Source organism: Colossoma macropomum, unplaced genomic scaffold, assembly GCF_904425465.1.
Source record: "Colossoma macropomum unplaced genomic scaffold, Colossoma_macropomum, whole genome shotgun sequence".
In the NCBI taxonomy this organism is placed as follows: Eukaryota; Metazoa; Chordata; class Actinopteri; order Characiformes; family Serrasalmidae; genus Colossoma; species Colossoma macropomum.
Genome location: NW_023494806.1, coordinates 7,819,938 through 7,837,370, shown reverse-complemented (window position 1 = coordinate 7,837,370; position 17,433 = coordinate 7,819,938). Strand labels below are relative to the sequence as shown.

Genomic DNA, 17,433 nt, shown 5'->3' with positions numbered 1-17,433 from the left:
AAACTTTACCCTCCTCTGCTATCACTGCAGACTGACAGGGTCGCCTACAGAGCACCAACAGTAGCCTGTTAATGAAGTGATGTTCTTCTTTGTTTGAGGGTCCCATTTCGTTGGGGGAGATTTCAACCACCACCCCTTTAACTCAGTTCTAAGGGGCAAGGTGACACTCAAAAACAAGGGATAGGGGTAAAAATGGGATTGGGCCTAAATTTGGCAGAAAAATGCCATGTTTAAGTTTGTTCACTATAGAGGATGTTTTAACTTAGAAAACCAACAAAATATAATTGACTAGGGGTGTTCAAACTTTTGCACACTGAATACTGCAGCGGGAAAATGCTTTGCTGTATGTAGAAGAAGTAGTTTTACGTAAAGTTCAATGACTTGAGACCACAAACGTTGAGCTTCTCTTTTTTTATTGAGACTCATTCTCTTGTCTCTGGTGTCTACAACCATTTTCAAGCATTCATCCTTGTGATCTTATCACATGACTACGTCCACAAGCCCTTGTTTACTAGTGTTTTACTTGTAAATATATTAGAAAAAAATTACTTAATGTGACAATTTATGACATAATATTAATATCCTCCCGTAAGTGCATGAAGATTGTGGTGGCGATTGAGGGAACGTACGCTCTCTCATATCATTAGATGTGCAGCAGTGCAGATTAAGAAATTAGATTGAGGGATGGGAGTCTTGGGATTTGCAGAGCACTGGTTAAAATTGTCCCATAGTACTGATCTAGGACCAGGGCCTGTATTTAAAAGAGAAATATATGGATTAGGACTGTCACTGTGGGATTAGACCCAATTCACCAGGCAAAAGTGTCGACCTGTAATCATTAAACTGTTTCACAAATGCATTGAAAGGTTATGAGCATTAAATGTTCATTACTGAAAGGCTCTTTGTAACAGTGAGGATAATCTTAAAGCTACAGAGCATAAGAAATTCACTCCAACTCTGACAGCCTTCACACACCCAGTTGGTCCTTTCTTGATGTCAATTCAAGCTTTAAATATCATCGTTTAAGGTCCAGTCAGGTCTTGATCTGTGATGCATTTTTCAGCTGAATGTCTGTTTGATGCATCGGTAATGTGCAGTTAATTACCATGTACAATAATTTCATCACATTTCTTTGTTCCTAGAAAAAAAAAAAGATCAGTCGACTTGAAAACCACTTATAACAGAGGCTATTGGGCAGTTGCTGAATATCAACAGTAAACTTATCTGCTAAATACATATTTTTGCAGAACACTTGCTACTTCTTCTAAGTATCAATAAATTAAGGTGTAAATCTACAGTACTGTTCATACGTCAGAGACCACCCTTCATTCATTTAAAGCCCATTAAGTACAAGTTGTTCCTATTTCAGGAGATATTTCTGAGCTCAGACGTAAGATAATCCACGAGCATAAGGAAGGAGAAAGTCAAAGGAAAATAAAAGAGAAACAACAGGAGTTTTTGACAGTTCTAACAAATTTGCAAGATCTGTTAGACCACCAACGCTGTCCCCATCAGATAAACAGTACTTAAAGCTTTCATCTTTGAGAGAGAGGAGAAAATCAAGCTCCACTCTTGCTTCAGATCTAAAGATCCCCAGCCGTCCTTCCACTGTGAGAAGACAACTCAGTGCTATGGGTCTGAAAGGATGTCTCACTGAGAAAAGGAGACAGACACATCAAGTAAAAAGAAGCTGCTGGTGTTCTCAGAACAATGGAGCGACCATGCCAGAAGCAGAAAATGCAACCAACGTCTAGGACTGAACTTTAGAGGTGTGTTCCTGTAAATGTCTTTGAAAAACTCCTGAAAAGAACTGAAGCTGTAAGGAAGGCAAAGCGTAGACACACTAAATACTGACAAATGTAGATGTATAGTGGTTGAGGTATCCGTTTTCCTCCTTTCTTGATGCTGGGAAATGAATAGCTAATACTGGCAATTAAATCACATACATGAAGGGTGGTCTCTGACTTCGGCACAGTACTGTATATAATTTGTTCTTTCAGAGATGAGACTAGTTTACTAGAGAGAAGAATTTGTGGCAATTTGTTACCAAGGCAATGATGTTGGCGAAGTTTTTACAGACTCCTGCATGCACTGAAGCCACTGGACCAGGAATGATTTTGTTGCTCCAATGTTTAAAGGTTTGAAAAGAACAGCTTTGGTAGAACATTCTTTATGTCTGTCTCATCCTAAGACCTGTACTGTAACAGAGTGTAATGGTTGTTGTTTTGCAGTTCACATTATGTACTCACATATTTTAAGTGCTCATTCACAGAATTCAGCAACTGGTTCCTATTATAAGTGAAGTGAGTGGGTTTTCTGTTCTTTTCTAAACTGAAATATGCATATAGATGCAGAAGGCTGAAAACCACTGCAATGTTCCTTTAAAAGTGAAGCTTCCCCATCAAAATCTAACGCTTCAGGTGTGTAAAACCTGTCTTATATGAATTCTGGCTTCAGATCAACAACACAGGACAACTTTTCCCAGAGTGACATGAGCAGCGGACTGGATCTGCCTAAAAGGGGAGTGGAGGGGGGGGGGTGTGAGGGGTGCATTTAGCATTGATGATGAAAGGGTGAGTGGCAGTTTGTGTTCTAAGGAGCCATGGAGGCATCGTGGCTGTGGTGGTCAGTGCCTGGCCCTGCAGGGTGCCCTGAGTTAGGGGTTTGCGTGTGGTAAAGCTCCTGTACGGCACGCTGGGTCTCCACCGTGTCTTCTGGGTAACGAGTCTGGAGCTCCTCATTGGCAATGTAGTGTGTATCAGCGAACTCAGTGAAGTATCGGCCCACCTCGGGGTGGGCAATTTCCAACGGAGCAGAGTGAGGCTCCAGATTTTCTACAGGACAGAACGGAAAGAGAGGTCAGGTTAGCATGTCACACTCGACACTCAACACAAATGTGTGAAAACCAGCTTGTACACTTTCGTTCTTTTTGTGATGCCATATAAGAACCACTTTTGATTCCTTCAAGCTGCATTATGTAAGATTTGGCAACACTTTACTTGTAGAGTGTCTACATAACACATTCATAACATCTTACATAAACGCTTCATAACATGTTAATGTTTAAATCAACGTTCAAGAAGCATACATGTTTTATATGATGTTAATACGGACTACTATGTCATTTTACTGGGAGACATTTTTCAAAATATTTTTTAAAATATTAGAATTATAATTTTTGAAAAACTATATTATTTTCAGAAGAATGCCTCATTTCTGGACAGCCAAAATAAAAATGACGTGACGTTACCTCTTTGGTCATTAAGTGCCTAGACACACCACAATACTAAAATTCAGATGAATGACTGTTCCTAAGCATATTTATGAGTTATTTACTGCCGATGTAGTAAAGTGACAGCCAACGCAACAAAAGCTGAAGAAAAACAGATAATAAGTAAAAAGAAAGTATAGGTGAAACATGCCTGAGTGTCCAGAAATGAGGTGTTTTACTGAAAAAATATATACTTTATCCAAAAAAATGACTTTTATTTTGAAAAATGTATCTCAAAGTGACATAGTAGTCTATATTAATATCATGTAAAATATTTACTTTATGTTGATTCACACATTTATTAACATATTATGAAGTGCGTAGGTACAATGTTATTAATGTGTTATGTAGAAACCCTTCAAATAAAGTGTTACCTAAGATTTTTTTGTCAAAATATACGGTGTGCATATGCTGCTGCAAGTCGTCCTCTTAAGCCTGAAATAGTAATTCAAAAGTCAGAGGCATCGGATCGGATTTCACTTGGGTTTTTCTGACCATGTCATATGTCTTTACATATTACCGCCACATTTACAGGCTCAAAAAATGTAAAGCCCCAGCTCAATGTTTTGGTCTCAAATGCTAAAATCATCATTATTAATAAACTGACTGGCCAATTCATTAAAATCCCCTCCTTGTTTCTACACTCATTGTCACCTCCACTTACTATATAGGTGCACTTTGTAGTTTACAATTACAGACTGTAGTCCATCTGTTTCTCTGTATACTTTGTTAGCCCCCTTTTACCCTGTTCTTAGCCTTGTAGTTACGGAGGTTTTTGTTAAGCTATTTCTTTTCTAAAATCTGATTGGCTGAGTCATGTTCGAAGCTGTAAAATACACAATATACTCATGACTGCACACATCAATTCTGTATTAACTTCCCAGGATGAAGTAATCAAGAAATTATCACTGACTGTTACGTTGCTTGGCAACCACTGTTACTGCCAAGGAGCACTGATTGATATCAGTGCATTAAAAAGCAAATACAGCCTGAATATACTGCGACTTTGACTAACAGAAAGTTAGAAATGTCCCTTGTGCTCTTACAGCCCACACAGTGTAAGCTTAAATGTAAGCCTATGGTCAATCGTTCAGTAAGGAGATCTGAGTCTGCCATGAAAATTCATGATCAGTGCACCTCTAAGTAATATTAGGCATAAGATGCAGCACCCAGGCAGAGAGCTCAAATCACAAAGATGTGTGTATTACACAGTCTGTGTCTGAGACTTGCTGTGTTACAGAGCCACCACAAAGAGTGTGTTGTTAATTACCATCATTTTTAAGAGAAGCCAGAACAGTGGTTCTCAAGTGGTCTTCCCTCAGGAGCCACATCAGTTCTTTATCATTAAGCTGTGACCCAAAAGCAATGTTTTGTTTCTAAATGGTGCTTAAGCTTAGAAGGCTTTGTTCTTTCATTTAGCTAAAAGACTGCCACACAAAACACACAGAAAAAATGCATTTAATTTAAATACTGTCCTCTTTTCATTTCGAGGTTATGATGAGAAAAGCTAACTGCTGTGCAGGTCTAGTTGTGTTTTAATTAGGCTAATTTAATGTTCAGTGTAGGCCTACGAGTTAAAGTTTGATATTATGCTACAGGTAAGGTTTAATAATATGGTAAATCTATAATTACAATCCTTGAGGACATTTTGACGATTCACAATATTTATATCACATGGATCCTTTGCTGTGATAAAAAGGAATTCCATAAAATTTCCAAATTACAGCATAATTAAACTGTGGAGATGTAAACAAAGTAGTCTAGAGTGGTTTAATGTAAAATTGTTCACTTTGACTGTAATGACTCTAATGACTGTAATTATGCTGTAATTACTGCCTCAGATTTCTTTACAGTGGTGGGTTGTGATGTCTACAACACAACTATAACCATTTTATTTACTATCTAAAATAACAGGTCAACCTAGATGTGTCTGAGTTTTATATGTAATATTGATGATGATAAACTGTTAGAGGCTAATCAGAAGGAAAACAAAGTTTTCTATGGGGACTATTTTGCCTTGGAATGCCCTGCATCTACACCCCCACCAGGAATGGATTAAAAAAATATGTTTTAGGCCTAAACTTTATATCAGTACTATCCTAAAACAATGTCTCAGACATCAGCCAGCTATTTCATGTAATAACCTTCTGTGAGGTCCTTTTTAGCAGCATTAAACTCTTCAGTTTGGTTTGTTTGGTTCCTATCACCACCACCTGGGACAATTCTGACTTGCTCTTTTTTCTCTAGAACAGAGCATTCCACGTCAGCTGAATCTTAACCATTTAGTTATGCAAAATTTTGGAATATTTGGTGGAATTCCCCTTAACAGTTAAGGTTAGCACATGCCTCCTCCTCCTCGTGCATACGAAAAGTGAAAAGAGGAGAATGCTTGATGCTTAGAGAGTCCCATCTGAAGCTTCTGCCTACCCTGCGCAGCATATCGGCAGGTGCCGTCCTGCACCAGGACGTTGTAGAATGGCTGATTGGCACCGTTGGAGAGCTGATGGACTCTCATGGTAGTGATCCACTCCTGACTCATCGTGCATTTGGGATCCCATCCGTAAATAACACAGTTATAACCTGACCTGCAGAGGGGAAGAGAAAATACTCATCAGACTTTTTAGGAGGGAACATCATCATGTAATAATGGAAGCTCAGACTTGTTTATGTGGTTTCTGACACTGTATGACACACTGTTTTTAAAGAAATGAACACTGCATGGCTAAAAACAGTGTCAGCAGCCATCTTAGGCCTGAATTCTGTCATTTTTTCTGGATACCAGTATGTCATACAGTGTCAGATACCTAACTACACAAGCAAGCAGGGGTGTGCGATATGGCAAAAAAGACAATATTGTGATACTTCAAGAAATCTTTACTATACACAATTTCTGTATCTGATTTTTTAATCATCTGATCAGATGGAACTGAGAAAAAAAACAGTAGTGTTACATTTTAAAAAATACTATTAAAATATTTTTATTCAGAATTTAGCATACTGTCATACATACAGTTGGTCAGTATTCTACAAGTACACCATGTCTTGTCTGACCGACTACATTTAAGTTATGGGGAAAATGTGTAAATTAGATTTTTTCTAAACTACTGCCTTAATGCTCCGAATTCTAGCTGAAATTTGACAAAATCAGTTAATACTACTTAACTATGTTTGTATTATATGTCATAAACTGTTATGCTTCACATCTAACATTTATTTAACCCCATTTAACTCTTTTAAATCTGTTGCAAGAGGAGTAGCATTTGCATGTCCATGTTCATATTGAAACTGATCAGCCTGTGAAACTGGAGTTTGTTGTGAGCTACTAGTTCTCTATCACTGTATAAAAGAAGCTCAGTGCTGCCTTTATTGTTGGATGTGGCAGAGTGAGCATGTGAGCTCATTCAGAGTGCAGTTTTAATCTGTAACTGCTTCTTATCAGGGACAAGTGAAAGTGTTTTAAAGGGCCCACATACTACATTTTTTCTTTTAATTAAAATTTATAACATTATAACGTTTGTGTGGTTTCATGTACCAAATCACTTTATCGCTTAAAACCGTTCAATAGACTGTTTTTGTTTTGGTTCTGTTCTGATTGGGTGCCCTGTATTGTGCTTCATTCAAAAAGGACTCAGGGCTGAAACACCCCTTAGAACTTGAATATAGGTGGGGCTAAACTGCCGTCAGCTGGATGGGTAGACGTATATAAATTGGTGCTTGTGATATCACAGAAATAATGTCAATTCAATTCAGTTTTTGCAGCTTACTTTCCATATATGAGTTGTATGGACTGGGTAGCAAATGGCAAGTTTTAAAAATTTGACAATGTTTACAAATTACTTAAAACTTTTCTTTATTTAAAAAAATGTGAGAGAAAGTTGGTTTTCCATGATTTGGGCCCTTTTAGTTAAAGGTGCTGAAAAGTTAAGCAGTATGAATGTGGCAAATACAATGATCTCATACAAAATGATGTGCATTAGACTAAGTGGATAATTTACTTCACATAGGACGTGTCATATCATGCTGTAATGTGGCGAGAGACAACAATATACACAAATTAAACAATGCTCACGCCGCCCTCTCTCGTTCTGGATTTAAAAAGCTGATTCATTAGAGTGAGCTGAGTGGGAACCAACTCTGCTCGCTCTAAGCAAAATGCAGCAAGAACTTAAACAGAGCATGGCTACGGCAGAGTTTGGAAAATACAGAAATAAAACATCAAATAAAAATACAAATTCCACCCTATAACACACATTTTTCTAAAGTGCTGTTCGGTCGTTAGATCATGTTCCTAACCCATCAAATAAATGCAATAGACTGAGAAATCACGTTACTAAAGCAGAACAGATTAAATGGCAAAAATAGCCGCTTTGTGTTGGCCTTACAGTGACGATCCTTAGTTAAAGTTATGCTAATAAAGTCAATTCAGATGAATGTGGAATCTCATTACTTCTGCACTACTGTACAATTTGTATTGTAACTACAGAATACTGCACACTGAGTTCTGCTACTGTGATACTGTGAACAGCCAATATTTTAAGCATTTATTATATCTTTTTTATTCTGTTATATATTCTGTTATTTTGTACATTTCTGTATGTGTATAATCACTAAACTTGAATTTTATTAAAATAAGTTGAATATAGTGGAGAATCCCCTTAATCCCCTCTATGAAAAACAATGTCAGCAGCTCAGTCCTTTGGGTAAAAATAGGTTTAAAACGGACCCCTGCTGTGTTCTGAGGCGCTGCGCCTTTTCACCTCCGGCTCTATGGGGTGAATTCTGGCTGCACATGTATCTTTGCATGTCTGAACAGTGCTTTGACTCAGAACGCTCTCAGGAGGCATATTCAAATGATAACTAACTGGAACTGTTTTTCTCACAGTCTGGAACATGAAGTATCTAATGACAGTTATATGGTAATTCCATTGATTATCACTCTTATACAAACAAACAAACACATACCTTTTGTGTTTCATAACGAGGCCTACAGAGTACTGCACTTGGCTGTGTTCGGGGGCGCTGCGCCGCTTCACCTCCGGTTCTATGGGGTGTCTTTTATGCTGGATGTGCTCCAGAGTGTGCTGCACCAGATAGCCAACAGCTCCGTGCTGAGAGGGATCCAATGCCTGAATATGCTGCAGAATATCCAGCACCTAACAGATAGATAGATAGATAGATAGACAGAGGGAGAATTGTGTTTTCTGAAACATGTTGCTGGCATCAAACTCAAAAAAGCTCACTACTTGGCTAGCAACAGATCACAGTTGCCCTTTTTTTATTTATGTATTGCCGCTTAATTAAATTACTAAGTAATTAGGTAAGAAATAATTAATTATTTAAAACCTAATCATTATTAGTAAACTTATTTTAAGCCATTCATAAACACTTTATAAGTGTAGTCTTATTGTAAAGTGGTAGCTTAAAATGTACTGCTTAGTAACTATGAATTCTTCAATAACTACTATGTAACTAATATGTTATAACTAATAAGTTATGTAGTTATGATCATGACTTCAACTGTGAAGTCATTTACAATGTATTTGAAGCATAGAGCATTAATTTACACACTTTTCTGTGCAATTTATTTTGGTACAAAAAGCATCATCAATCTTTCACTGTAACTGTGTAAGAACTGCAGTATTTCAAATAAGACTATTTTTAATCTGCTATATTGTTATACAAAGCTTTTTCTCACAAGAAAGCCACTTTTGGCTATACCAGTGAGGACAGTACTAACCTTCTCAGGCCAGATGCCCAAGTGGAAGTAAAGTCGAGCCTGGAGCAGCAGATACTGGACGTTATCAGGGTCAATGGTGAGGTAGAGATCCAGAGAGTCCCTCAGCAACTGATATGACTTCTCATTGCCTTCACTGTATAAAACAAACATTCAAACCGAGTCAGTACCAGATGCTTTCACAGCCTGATTAACTGAAAAACAGCCTCGTTGGCTGAAGCCTTCCACAAAGTCAGTGAAACAAAGCTACACAATAAGGGTGTTAAAGTTGGTTCTATGGTGGAAAAAATGTAGAAAAGTATGTAGCGTAGCTAAAAACAGTATTAGCAGTGATCTTGCAGCCTGAATTTTAAACTCAGACACCAAACATGTCTTGGCTGATCAATAAAGTTTGAATTAAATAGTAAAATTCTCTGTAGAGTAATTCATATTAGATTTAGGGTTAAACAGATTAGTGTAATCAGGTTTTCCAAAGCAGGGAAAACATGCAACTCTTCAGCGCTGTATCTGCCTTAGTTCAATGCCTCTAAAAGGTCTCTCACAGAGAGCTATTACATGAAATGGTTATGAATATGGGGCCTGATGCCTGAGACACTGTTTTATGATAGTTTTAAGATAGAATGTTGGTATAAAATATGTTTTATATGTTATTTATAAGAAAGAAAACACATGAAGGGGTACGGGGGAATGCACCCGGAAGTTGCAAATGGAGGTTAAACATTGCGACGGCTGTCCGGCGCCTACCTATATATATATATATATATATATATATATATATATATATATATATATATATATATATATATATATATATAGGTAGGCGCCGGACAGCCGTCGCTATATATATATATATATATATATATATATATATATATATATATATATATATATATATATATATATACACACACACACACTCACACACACACACACACACATATACATAGGTAGGCGCCGGACAGCCTCCATTTGCAACTCCTGGGTGCAAAGCCCCGTACCCCTTCATGTGTCTGGCAAAAACCAGAGACCGCTTCCAGCTTCCATGTAATGCAATCAATTACACAGATGTCAAGGTATGTAACGTATTTTTTAGTTCAGATTGCTTCATCCTAATGGGAGTTACAACAGAATATTCAGGGCCTCTTTCGAGTACATCACCCTGTGTGTGTGTGTATGTATGTGTATATATACATATATATACACATATATATATATATATATATATATATATATATATATATATATATATATAATTTTGGATAGTACTTAAAATGGCAAAATTTGCATTGTAGACATCTGGTTCCCATCACCACCACTGTGAAGAAATGGGAGCTGCTTTCTCTACAATGCACCATTTCACATCAAACCACTCTGAATCACTTTGTTTAAATGACTGAATTAAGAAAAAATGGTGGAATTCCCCTTTAACATCTGAAATGTTGAAATAACATCTACAGTATGACTTCACACAACAGTTCCTCCAGGGATTCTTGTGCAACTATGGATTAAAGAGTAGATAATAGAAATGTACATGTTTACTTGACACAAACAGATTCCAATGCAACAATATTATATGTGTAGTGCTATTGATTGCTGATTATTTCTGTATACATCCAGTAACAGTGACCTATGTGTGTCTGTGATAGATAGAGAGTGAGAGACACTCACCCTCTCTTGCCGATGTTGAGCAGGTTGCCCACCATCCTCAGCAGCAGCTCGGTGGTGCTGATGGAGCTGTAATAGTCTGCTGTCACCTGCTGACGGATCAGGTACTCACACTCTTTAGCAGTCAGCTGCTTCCCCTTCCCAAACGCATCGATGTAAACGTAGTCGTAGATATCGTCACTACTGCACAGCATATATGAGAGCAAAGAATGTTTATGTATGTATATATGTATGTCTGCATACATTCGACCATTCATTGTTGTTATAATTTTTTTTTTTGTAATATTTTTCATTCTCAAGAATATGATATATGTCATTCTATAATCATTTTATCAAAAAAAATACAACAATTTGCTTTAAGTACAAGAGCAGTGTTTCCGCTATAGACATTTTGCAGGGGCGGCCCGCTTGTGTGAACAGAGTTGAACTGCAACCACCAATGCTATAAAAAAACATCCTAGAGGAAATGGGAAATGCTGCAAGAGAGCCATAGCTTTGATCAACAAACAAATTTAACCCTTTTTCACAGTAGCCATAAAATGTAATTTTAGTGTATTTTGGAGGTCCCTCAGTTCAGCCTTGAATTTTAATACCTGTAGAAAATTCACGTATTTTAAATAGATTTTGAATTAAACTATTTTATTTGATTATATTAATGAAAATGTCTGATGAGTCGATTTCCTTTCTGCAGGTAGAATGGCCAGCCTGCAGACTTTCCTTCAATGTGTTTGTTCATTAGCGCTGCAGTGTACACTCTAATTACGTCACAGCTGGTATCGGAATGGTATCTGTGAATTTTTATGAGTACAAGTATGAGTAAGTGAGCACAGTATCGGCATCGATGCATCTTTTCAAACTTTAAGTTGAGGTGAAGTTGATTTTGGCCCAAAAGCATCACTTTAATAGTAATCTGTACTGGTGACATTGCTATCAGAAGGTATAAGCCTACAATAACAATGTCATAAATAGATAATAAATAAAAAATACTAGGTCTAAATAACAACCTGGCCTGGCGCTGGCACCAACGTAACAGGAAATGGTTGGGGAAGTTGACCGGCTCCAGGAGGACGCCCATCTTCCTGGCCAGCGTCATATACAACACAGAGAGGCTGATGGGAATGCCCGTCCGCCGCAGTAGCACCTAACCAGAAGGCGGCAATAGAAGATTTCAATACCGTTAGAATACAGGCACAAACATAAAGGGGACTCAAACTGTTACAACATATGCAGAACGCATAGAAAGAGCTCCTATAAATCAGCAGTGAAATGAACGGTGAACTGCTGTAGTCATGTACGTACCTGATGTATGTAAGAGTTGAGTGGGTTGTAGTAGTCACATTCATTGCCCTTATACTGAAGCTGGTCATACAAAACTGCATTGAGGGCACAGATGACTTGCCTCTGAAGCTCAAAGTCTTCCAACACCATGCAATCACCTACAGAACACAACGTTAAGGTAAAATGAGTACAGTCACCACTTCTGTATTAGTACTGACATTAATAGATTTATGAAAATTGCACTGGAGCATCTGATCTACCTTGGCCCGTTCTCAGGCTTGGGTGAGAGGCGTTTTTCACTCTTAGATACTTTTTCACTTTCTCTGTGATGTCGTTTAGTTGGGCGGATATACTTTCAAGGGTAACATCAGCCAGAGGGTTACAATACTGATCGACTAACACAGCACCTTCAAAAGAGAGAATCATATAGGAAACAATTAAAATAATAAATCATGATTCATCACATTTTTTTCCATTTAAAAGGTGATTCGTTTTATATAGCTATACGAGTGGACAAAATAAACCATCAGAATGTATTACTTTCAATAATTCAATAACATTATTTTCACTGTGTGAACACAGAGTTCACATGAAACTGAACATGAAATTTCCGATTTTCATCACTGACGTCCAGTGAGAGCAACAGTGGCTGTACGCTTCAATGAGCACATATATCATATCTACCATATATACAGTCAACGGTTTAACTCTCCTGTGACTGGAGCCTCTCAATCTTGTTCATGCAGCCCGTGGATTCTTGATTCAATGGAGGCTCTCAAGAAATCTGGGGCCGGATTCGTGAAAGTGTCTTAAGTAAGAAAGTCTTCTTAAATGTGTGTTTTTTCGTACTTCATTCTTAAGAAAAACTTATGAGAAATTGGTATCCTTCAAATAACTTCTTAAGAATTAAGGTATAAACTTACATTATTATTAGTTATATTTGTCTAGGGTTAGGGTTAGGGTTAGGACACCAAATTTTATATATATTTTATATAATATTGACTGTGAACTTGTCTTATTGTAAAGTGAACCCATATGGATGAGAAATATATGCACATATTTTTGGGAATAATATAAATAAATGTGCAATATATGTGCTAAAAATGCACTAAAACATTTAATTGTGCCATTTTTAATATTTAAATATGTGTCAATATATGCACATATATGTCAATATATTGAAATACATGTGCATTGAAGACATTTTTTGTAATACTTACATACATTTACAATCTCGACACACATTTCAAAAAATATATGGAAATATATTTCTTTATTTATGGGAAAATTGTGAATAAACATAAACATGCAACTGGTTTTTGCCTTATAATTGTCTTACCGTACATAACTTTGTCTTTGTTTCATTGTTGGATGCTGGTAGCTAAATCTTACTCAGAAATGTTGAAAAAGTAAAAAGATAAAATGCAAGTATCACTGAATTATGCAATATTTTCACCTTCCAGGGCGGACTGCTCTTCTGAAGGACGCTCCAGAAAGGCCTTCAGATTTCTTAAGATGTTCTGTTGGCGAAGGAAGTATAGGATTTTCTTTGCATAGTACTTCAGTGTCAAGCTTTTTCTAAAAGAGAGACAGAGATAAACAGAGGCTTGTGAAGATTTTGAAGCGTGTAAAGATACGAGAGAAAAAAGGTGCCTAAAACCCCCCAGTAAACAAATGCAGTCCTGACCTTTTGTCAGAGTTGAGGATGGAGAGGAGCTCGTCTTCACAGAAATGTTCAGGGGCACCCAGGGACTCGATCTCTGTAAAGCTGTCTCCCAAAACCTGGCCAACGCAAGGCTGAGTTACAGACCTCTAGGTTAGTGCTTAAAAAGCAGCCACGATCCACTTACCTTACAAAACTACCAGCTTTTCAACTGTGCATTAAAGCGATAGTTCAGCACTAAACTCCTTTTCCTCTTACTCTAAATACCGTCAGTTAGAAAGGACATGATTGGCGTCTGATGTTTTTTTGTTTTCAGTGTTGCGCTGGAGCTACGAGGCTAATGTAGCTAACAAGTAGTGAAAGCATATGTATAGAAATTAGCATTATGCTAACTACGTACCTAAATCACCACAAACTTGCCTCAAGTCAGGTTAAGTTGTTAAGTAATCTCTAATGGACTTGCTTATGTGGTTTGACACAAGTATGTATGAAATCAAGCTTCAAGATGGCGGCTACTGCTGTTCTTAGCTATGTGACAGAATGTGTGCTAATAGCTAATGCTAATGCATAAACTCACTGAGAGGTATAAGCTTCCATTATATCTTAGCATTACTCTTTGGACTGACTGATTACATTCAGTGTAAGAGGAAAGTGGTATGAATTAATTCTTCAGTTTGAAGTGGATTTCTACTATTTTTTCAAAATGTCTGCTTAATTCAGTCGTTGAGATGTAAACAAAGTCATTCAGAGTCGTTTGATGTGAAATTGGACAGAATTCATTGGAAAGAAACTTGCTGACTTACTGATTTCTTAACAATGATAGTGATAGGAACCAGGGGTCACATTTTATTTGCCATCCAAAATGACCACTGAAACTACACGTCTTTAGTGTTTTTATGATATGATATGATATGGATGGACAGACAGATGGATGGATATTGCAGTGTTACAGTATCAAGACATATAAATAAACATAAACTTACATATATTATGCAAAAATGAAAAAATAGACATTAGTAAAGTATGAGAGAGTCGAAATATACGTATATCGATTGATACTGATAACGTTATTGTTAATGGTGAAATAGTAGTAAATCTGGAAAAAAAATCTTTGGGGAATATTTTGCCTCATAATGCCCTGCATGCACCTCTCCGCTATGATCAGATTTCAAAAATACATTTTAGGCCAAAAACTATCATAAAACAACGTCTCAGGCATTTGTAACCACTGTGTGTAATAGCTTTTTTAAGTGAACTTTTAGAGGCATTGAACTCTTCAGATGGTTCCCATCACCTCCACTGTGAACAATTCTGACTGTGAGATTCTCTAGAACAGAGTTTTCCATATTACACCACTCTGGATGACTTTGTTTACATCTTAACAATAGAATTATGCAGAAATTTTGAAAAATGAGTGGAATTCCCCTTCAACATAATAACAGTTACACTTGCAATAAATTAATTCTTAATATATGTTACTGTAAACTGTGATATCTTTTAAGACTACAGCAGGCCTGCTACTGGCATGCCATTCTCTTTCAAGGTCACTTACAACTTCTGTGAAGAATCTCTTGGAGATTGACACGACTGTTCTTTGGATCTGTAAACACACCATGTGTCTGGTCCTGTATTCTTTTTGCCAATCATAGGACTCATTCTGCCGGTAGAGTTTCTGCAGCCTAGGCCACCTGAAAATAAACACAGAAATACAAAACAGTCCTGTTATTTTTTCTCATTCCTAAAAATAACACAAATACAGACCAAACAGAAATGAACCGCTTGAACTTCAAGGAACTGTGGTTGGTTTCAGACTTCCATTCCTCACTCTCACAACTCCATCATTTACATATTAGTCCCCCAGCAGTTAAAGTCACTGAATAATGTCTTAAGATTAATAACTGAATAATAAGAATTTAAGGTTATGGAGGTCACAGATATTAATCACATTCTACTTAGACACATATTACAAAGCTTTGTGGTTACATAGGCCCACTGCAATTTGCCCTCTGGATGTTTTTTGGGAAGCCTCAGCCTTTAAGAATAGTGTTAGGCTAAAATGTATTACAATTTGTGCAAAGAAGACTGTCTTGTTCAGAGCAGCTTCATAATCTATCACAAATGTAACTTGGCAGATGTTGGCTGTTGGCAAAGGGCACCAGATTATTTAAGAATTTCAGGAGGTCATTCAAGGCCAACCACTGTCCACACAGACTGAAACAAAACAGGAGATAAGAGGAGTTTATGTAAATATTTTTTGTTTCTTAGCTTGGCATAACTGACTGGCTATCAGTGCTGGCTAACTTGTCCAACTTCTCTCTGAGAGTTTGGTCACTGTGGCCTCATTTCCCAGACCCAGATTAAGCCTGAAGGGGACTAAAAGGGATTTTTAATTGTGAAACACTGCAGGTTAGATTAGGCTTAATCCATGTCCACATAACCTGCCCTATACGGCAAAAACTTAGCCACAATTAAAAACAATAAGTAGCAAGTAATCAATAATAAGTCGCTGTAAGTACAACAATAGTGCCTCTGATTAGTAGGTCAAATTTGGTACACTCACTGGCCACTTTATTGGGTGCACCTACTCTGTATCTATGTCCTTTTTATCAGACCCTCTTACAATATAGGTGCACTTGGTCGTTCTGCAATTACAGACTATAGTCTATTTGTTTCTCTGCATACTTTGTTAGCCTCCCTTTACCCTGTCCATCAATGGTCAGGACTCCCACAGGGCAGGTGTCATTTGGGTGGTGGATCATTCTCATCATTCTCAGTGGATGACAATGACAGTAGCTCCAAGGTGTGTGTGGCCAGTGAGTGCAAGTAGTAACGTTATGTACTAAGTAATAAAGTAGTACATACTCATTAAAAGGTGGGCCTATAGGTACGTTTAACTAATTCGAGCAATACTGCCAAAGTCATTAACCAGCACGAAGCTGAAGCCAGCTTTAATTCGCCAGCTTCTTGCTCGAATTTTCCCGTTCCACCTTAAATGGTGCGGCCGTTACATTCTAGCTCTTGAGGCTTTGGCAGTTTGAGGCGTCAGAATGTAACCGTTGCTGCTCCATTTAAGGTGGAACGGGAAAATTGACGAATAGGAAGCCAACTTCAGCCTCGTTAAATCAGCCGTGTTTGTGGCGCAAGAGGAACACGTCAGATGTTATGTTATGTGGTGTGTAAAGTGTCTCTATACAGTTTAAAACATGCAAATTAGACTATAATTACTCAAATGTCCGGCTGGGTGTGTTGTGGTGTTTTAACCTGAGTTTGTACTGGTGGCTCCAGACCTTCCCGCTGCCGTCACACACGTCGTGCAGTCGCCTGCAGCAGCAGGACACGTTGGAAATGTCGATGTGGTTCAAGACGGGGAAGCACAAAATGTACTCTAACACTTCCGTGGGCAGATCGGTGAGTCTTTTGCCCCGCGTTTCCGAGCTTTTGCCATTTGCTCCCGACAACCGCTCTCCGTTGCAAGGCGTCGCCATCTTTTCTGTTTACTCCAATGACATCATCGCGGATGACACGCCCCGTTTTACACGAGGCCACGCCCAGTTCTGGCGCAGGGGGCGGGGAGAGCTCTGTGAGTTTTCACTGGTGCTGATATAAACTCATAAAAAATAACGTTTATTCGGTTAACGTTTATACAACGTTTATACCGCTTAAGTGCTTGGAATGTTGTTGTTATACATTAATTGTTGGGTTAATTTTATACTATGTGAGCCAAGTAAATAAATAACTAACTAACTAAATAAATAAATACAGATAAATAGACAGATTCAGTTTAGATGCTAAAAGTCGCTTTCCTTTCACGTCTTGTTTATG

At 37.7% G+C, this 17,433-nt stretch overlaps 1 protein-coding gene across 3 annotated transcripts; it reads right to left on the bottom strand.

Annotated features, from left to right (window-relative positions):
* Nucleotides 1-2,184: 2,184 nt before the first annotated feature.
* fbxo21 (F-box protein 21) lies at nt 2,185-17,104 on the bottom strand. Of its 3 annotated transcripts, none has more exons than XM_036598512.1 (12): nt 16,873-17,104; nt 15,164-15,299; nt 13,636-13,745; nt 13,405-13,526; nt 12,209-12,355; nt 11,970-12,106; nt 11,675-11,811; nt 10,674-10,853; nt 9,009-9,141; nt 8,234-8,424; nt 5,699-5,856; nt 2,185-2,834 (listed from the first exon to the last, which is right to left on the bottom strand). In XM_036598512.1, exons 1-12 carry the CDS (start codon nt 17,094-17,096, stop codon nt 2,593-2,595), a joined length of 1,917 nt encoding a protein of 638 aa, XP_036454405.1. In that variant the 5' UTR covers nt 17,097-17,104; the 3' UTR covers nt 2,185-2,592. The 3 variants fall into 3 exon arrangements, with proteins under 3 accessions (XP_036454405.1, XP_036454406.1, XP_036454407.1); XM_036598513.1 differs by having other exon boundaries at nt 10,674-10,850; XM_036598514.1 differs by having other exon boundaries at nt 13,636-13,730.
* Nucleotides 17,105-17,433: the final 329 nt, after the last annotated feature.

Bases quoted from the DNA above. Each gene is read 5' to 3' on its own strand.
- fbxo21 (XM_036598512.1), bottom strand. From the start codon at position 17,096: ATGGCGACGCCTTGCAACGGAGAGCGGTTGTCGGGAGCAAATGGCAAA. The intron at 12,107-12,208 runs GTAGATCAGATG...TGTGTTCTGTAG, and splicing joins AAGCCTGAGAACGGGCCAAG to GTGATTGCATGGTGTTGGAA. The intron at 2,835-5,698 runs GTAGGCAGAAGC...TCTGTCCTGTAG, and splicing joins CTGCCGATATGCTGCGCAGG to AAAATCTGGAGCCTCACTCT.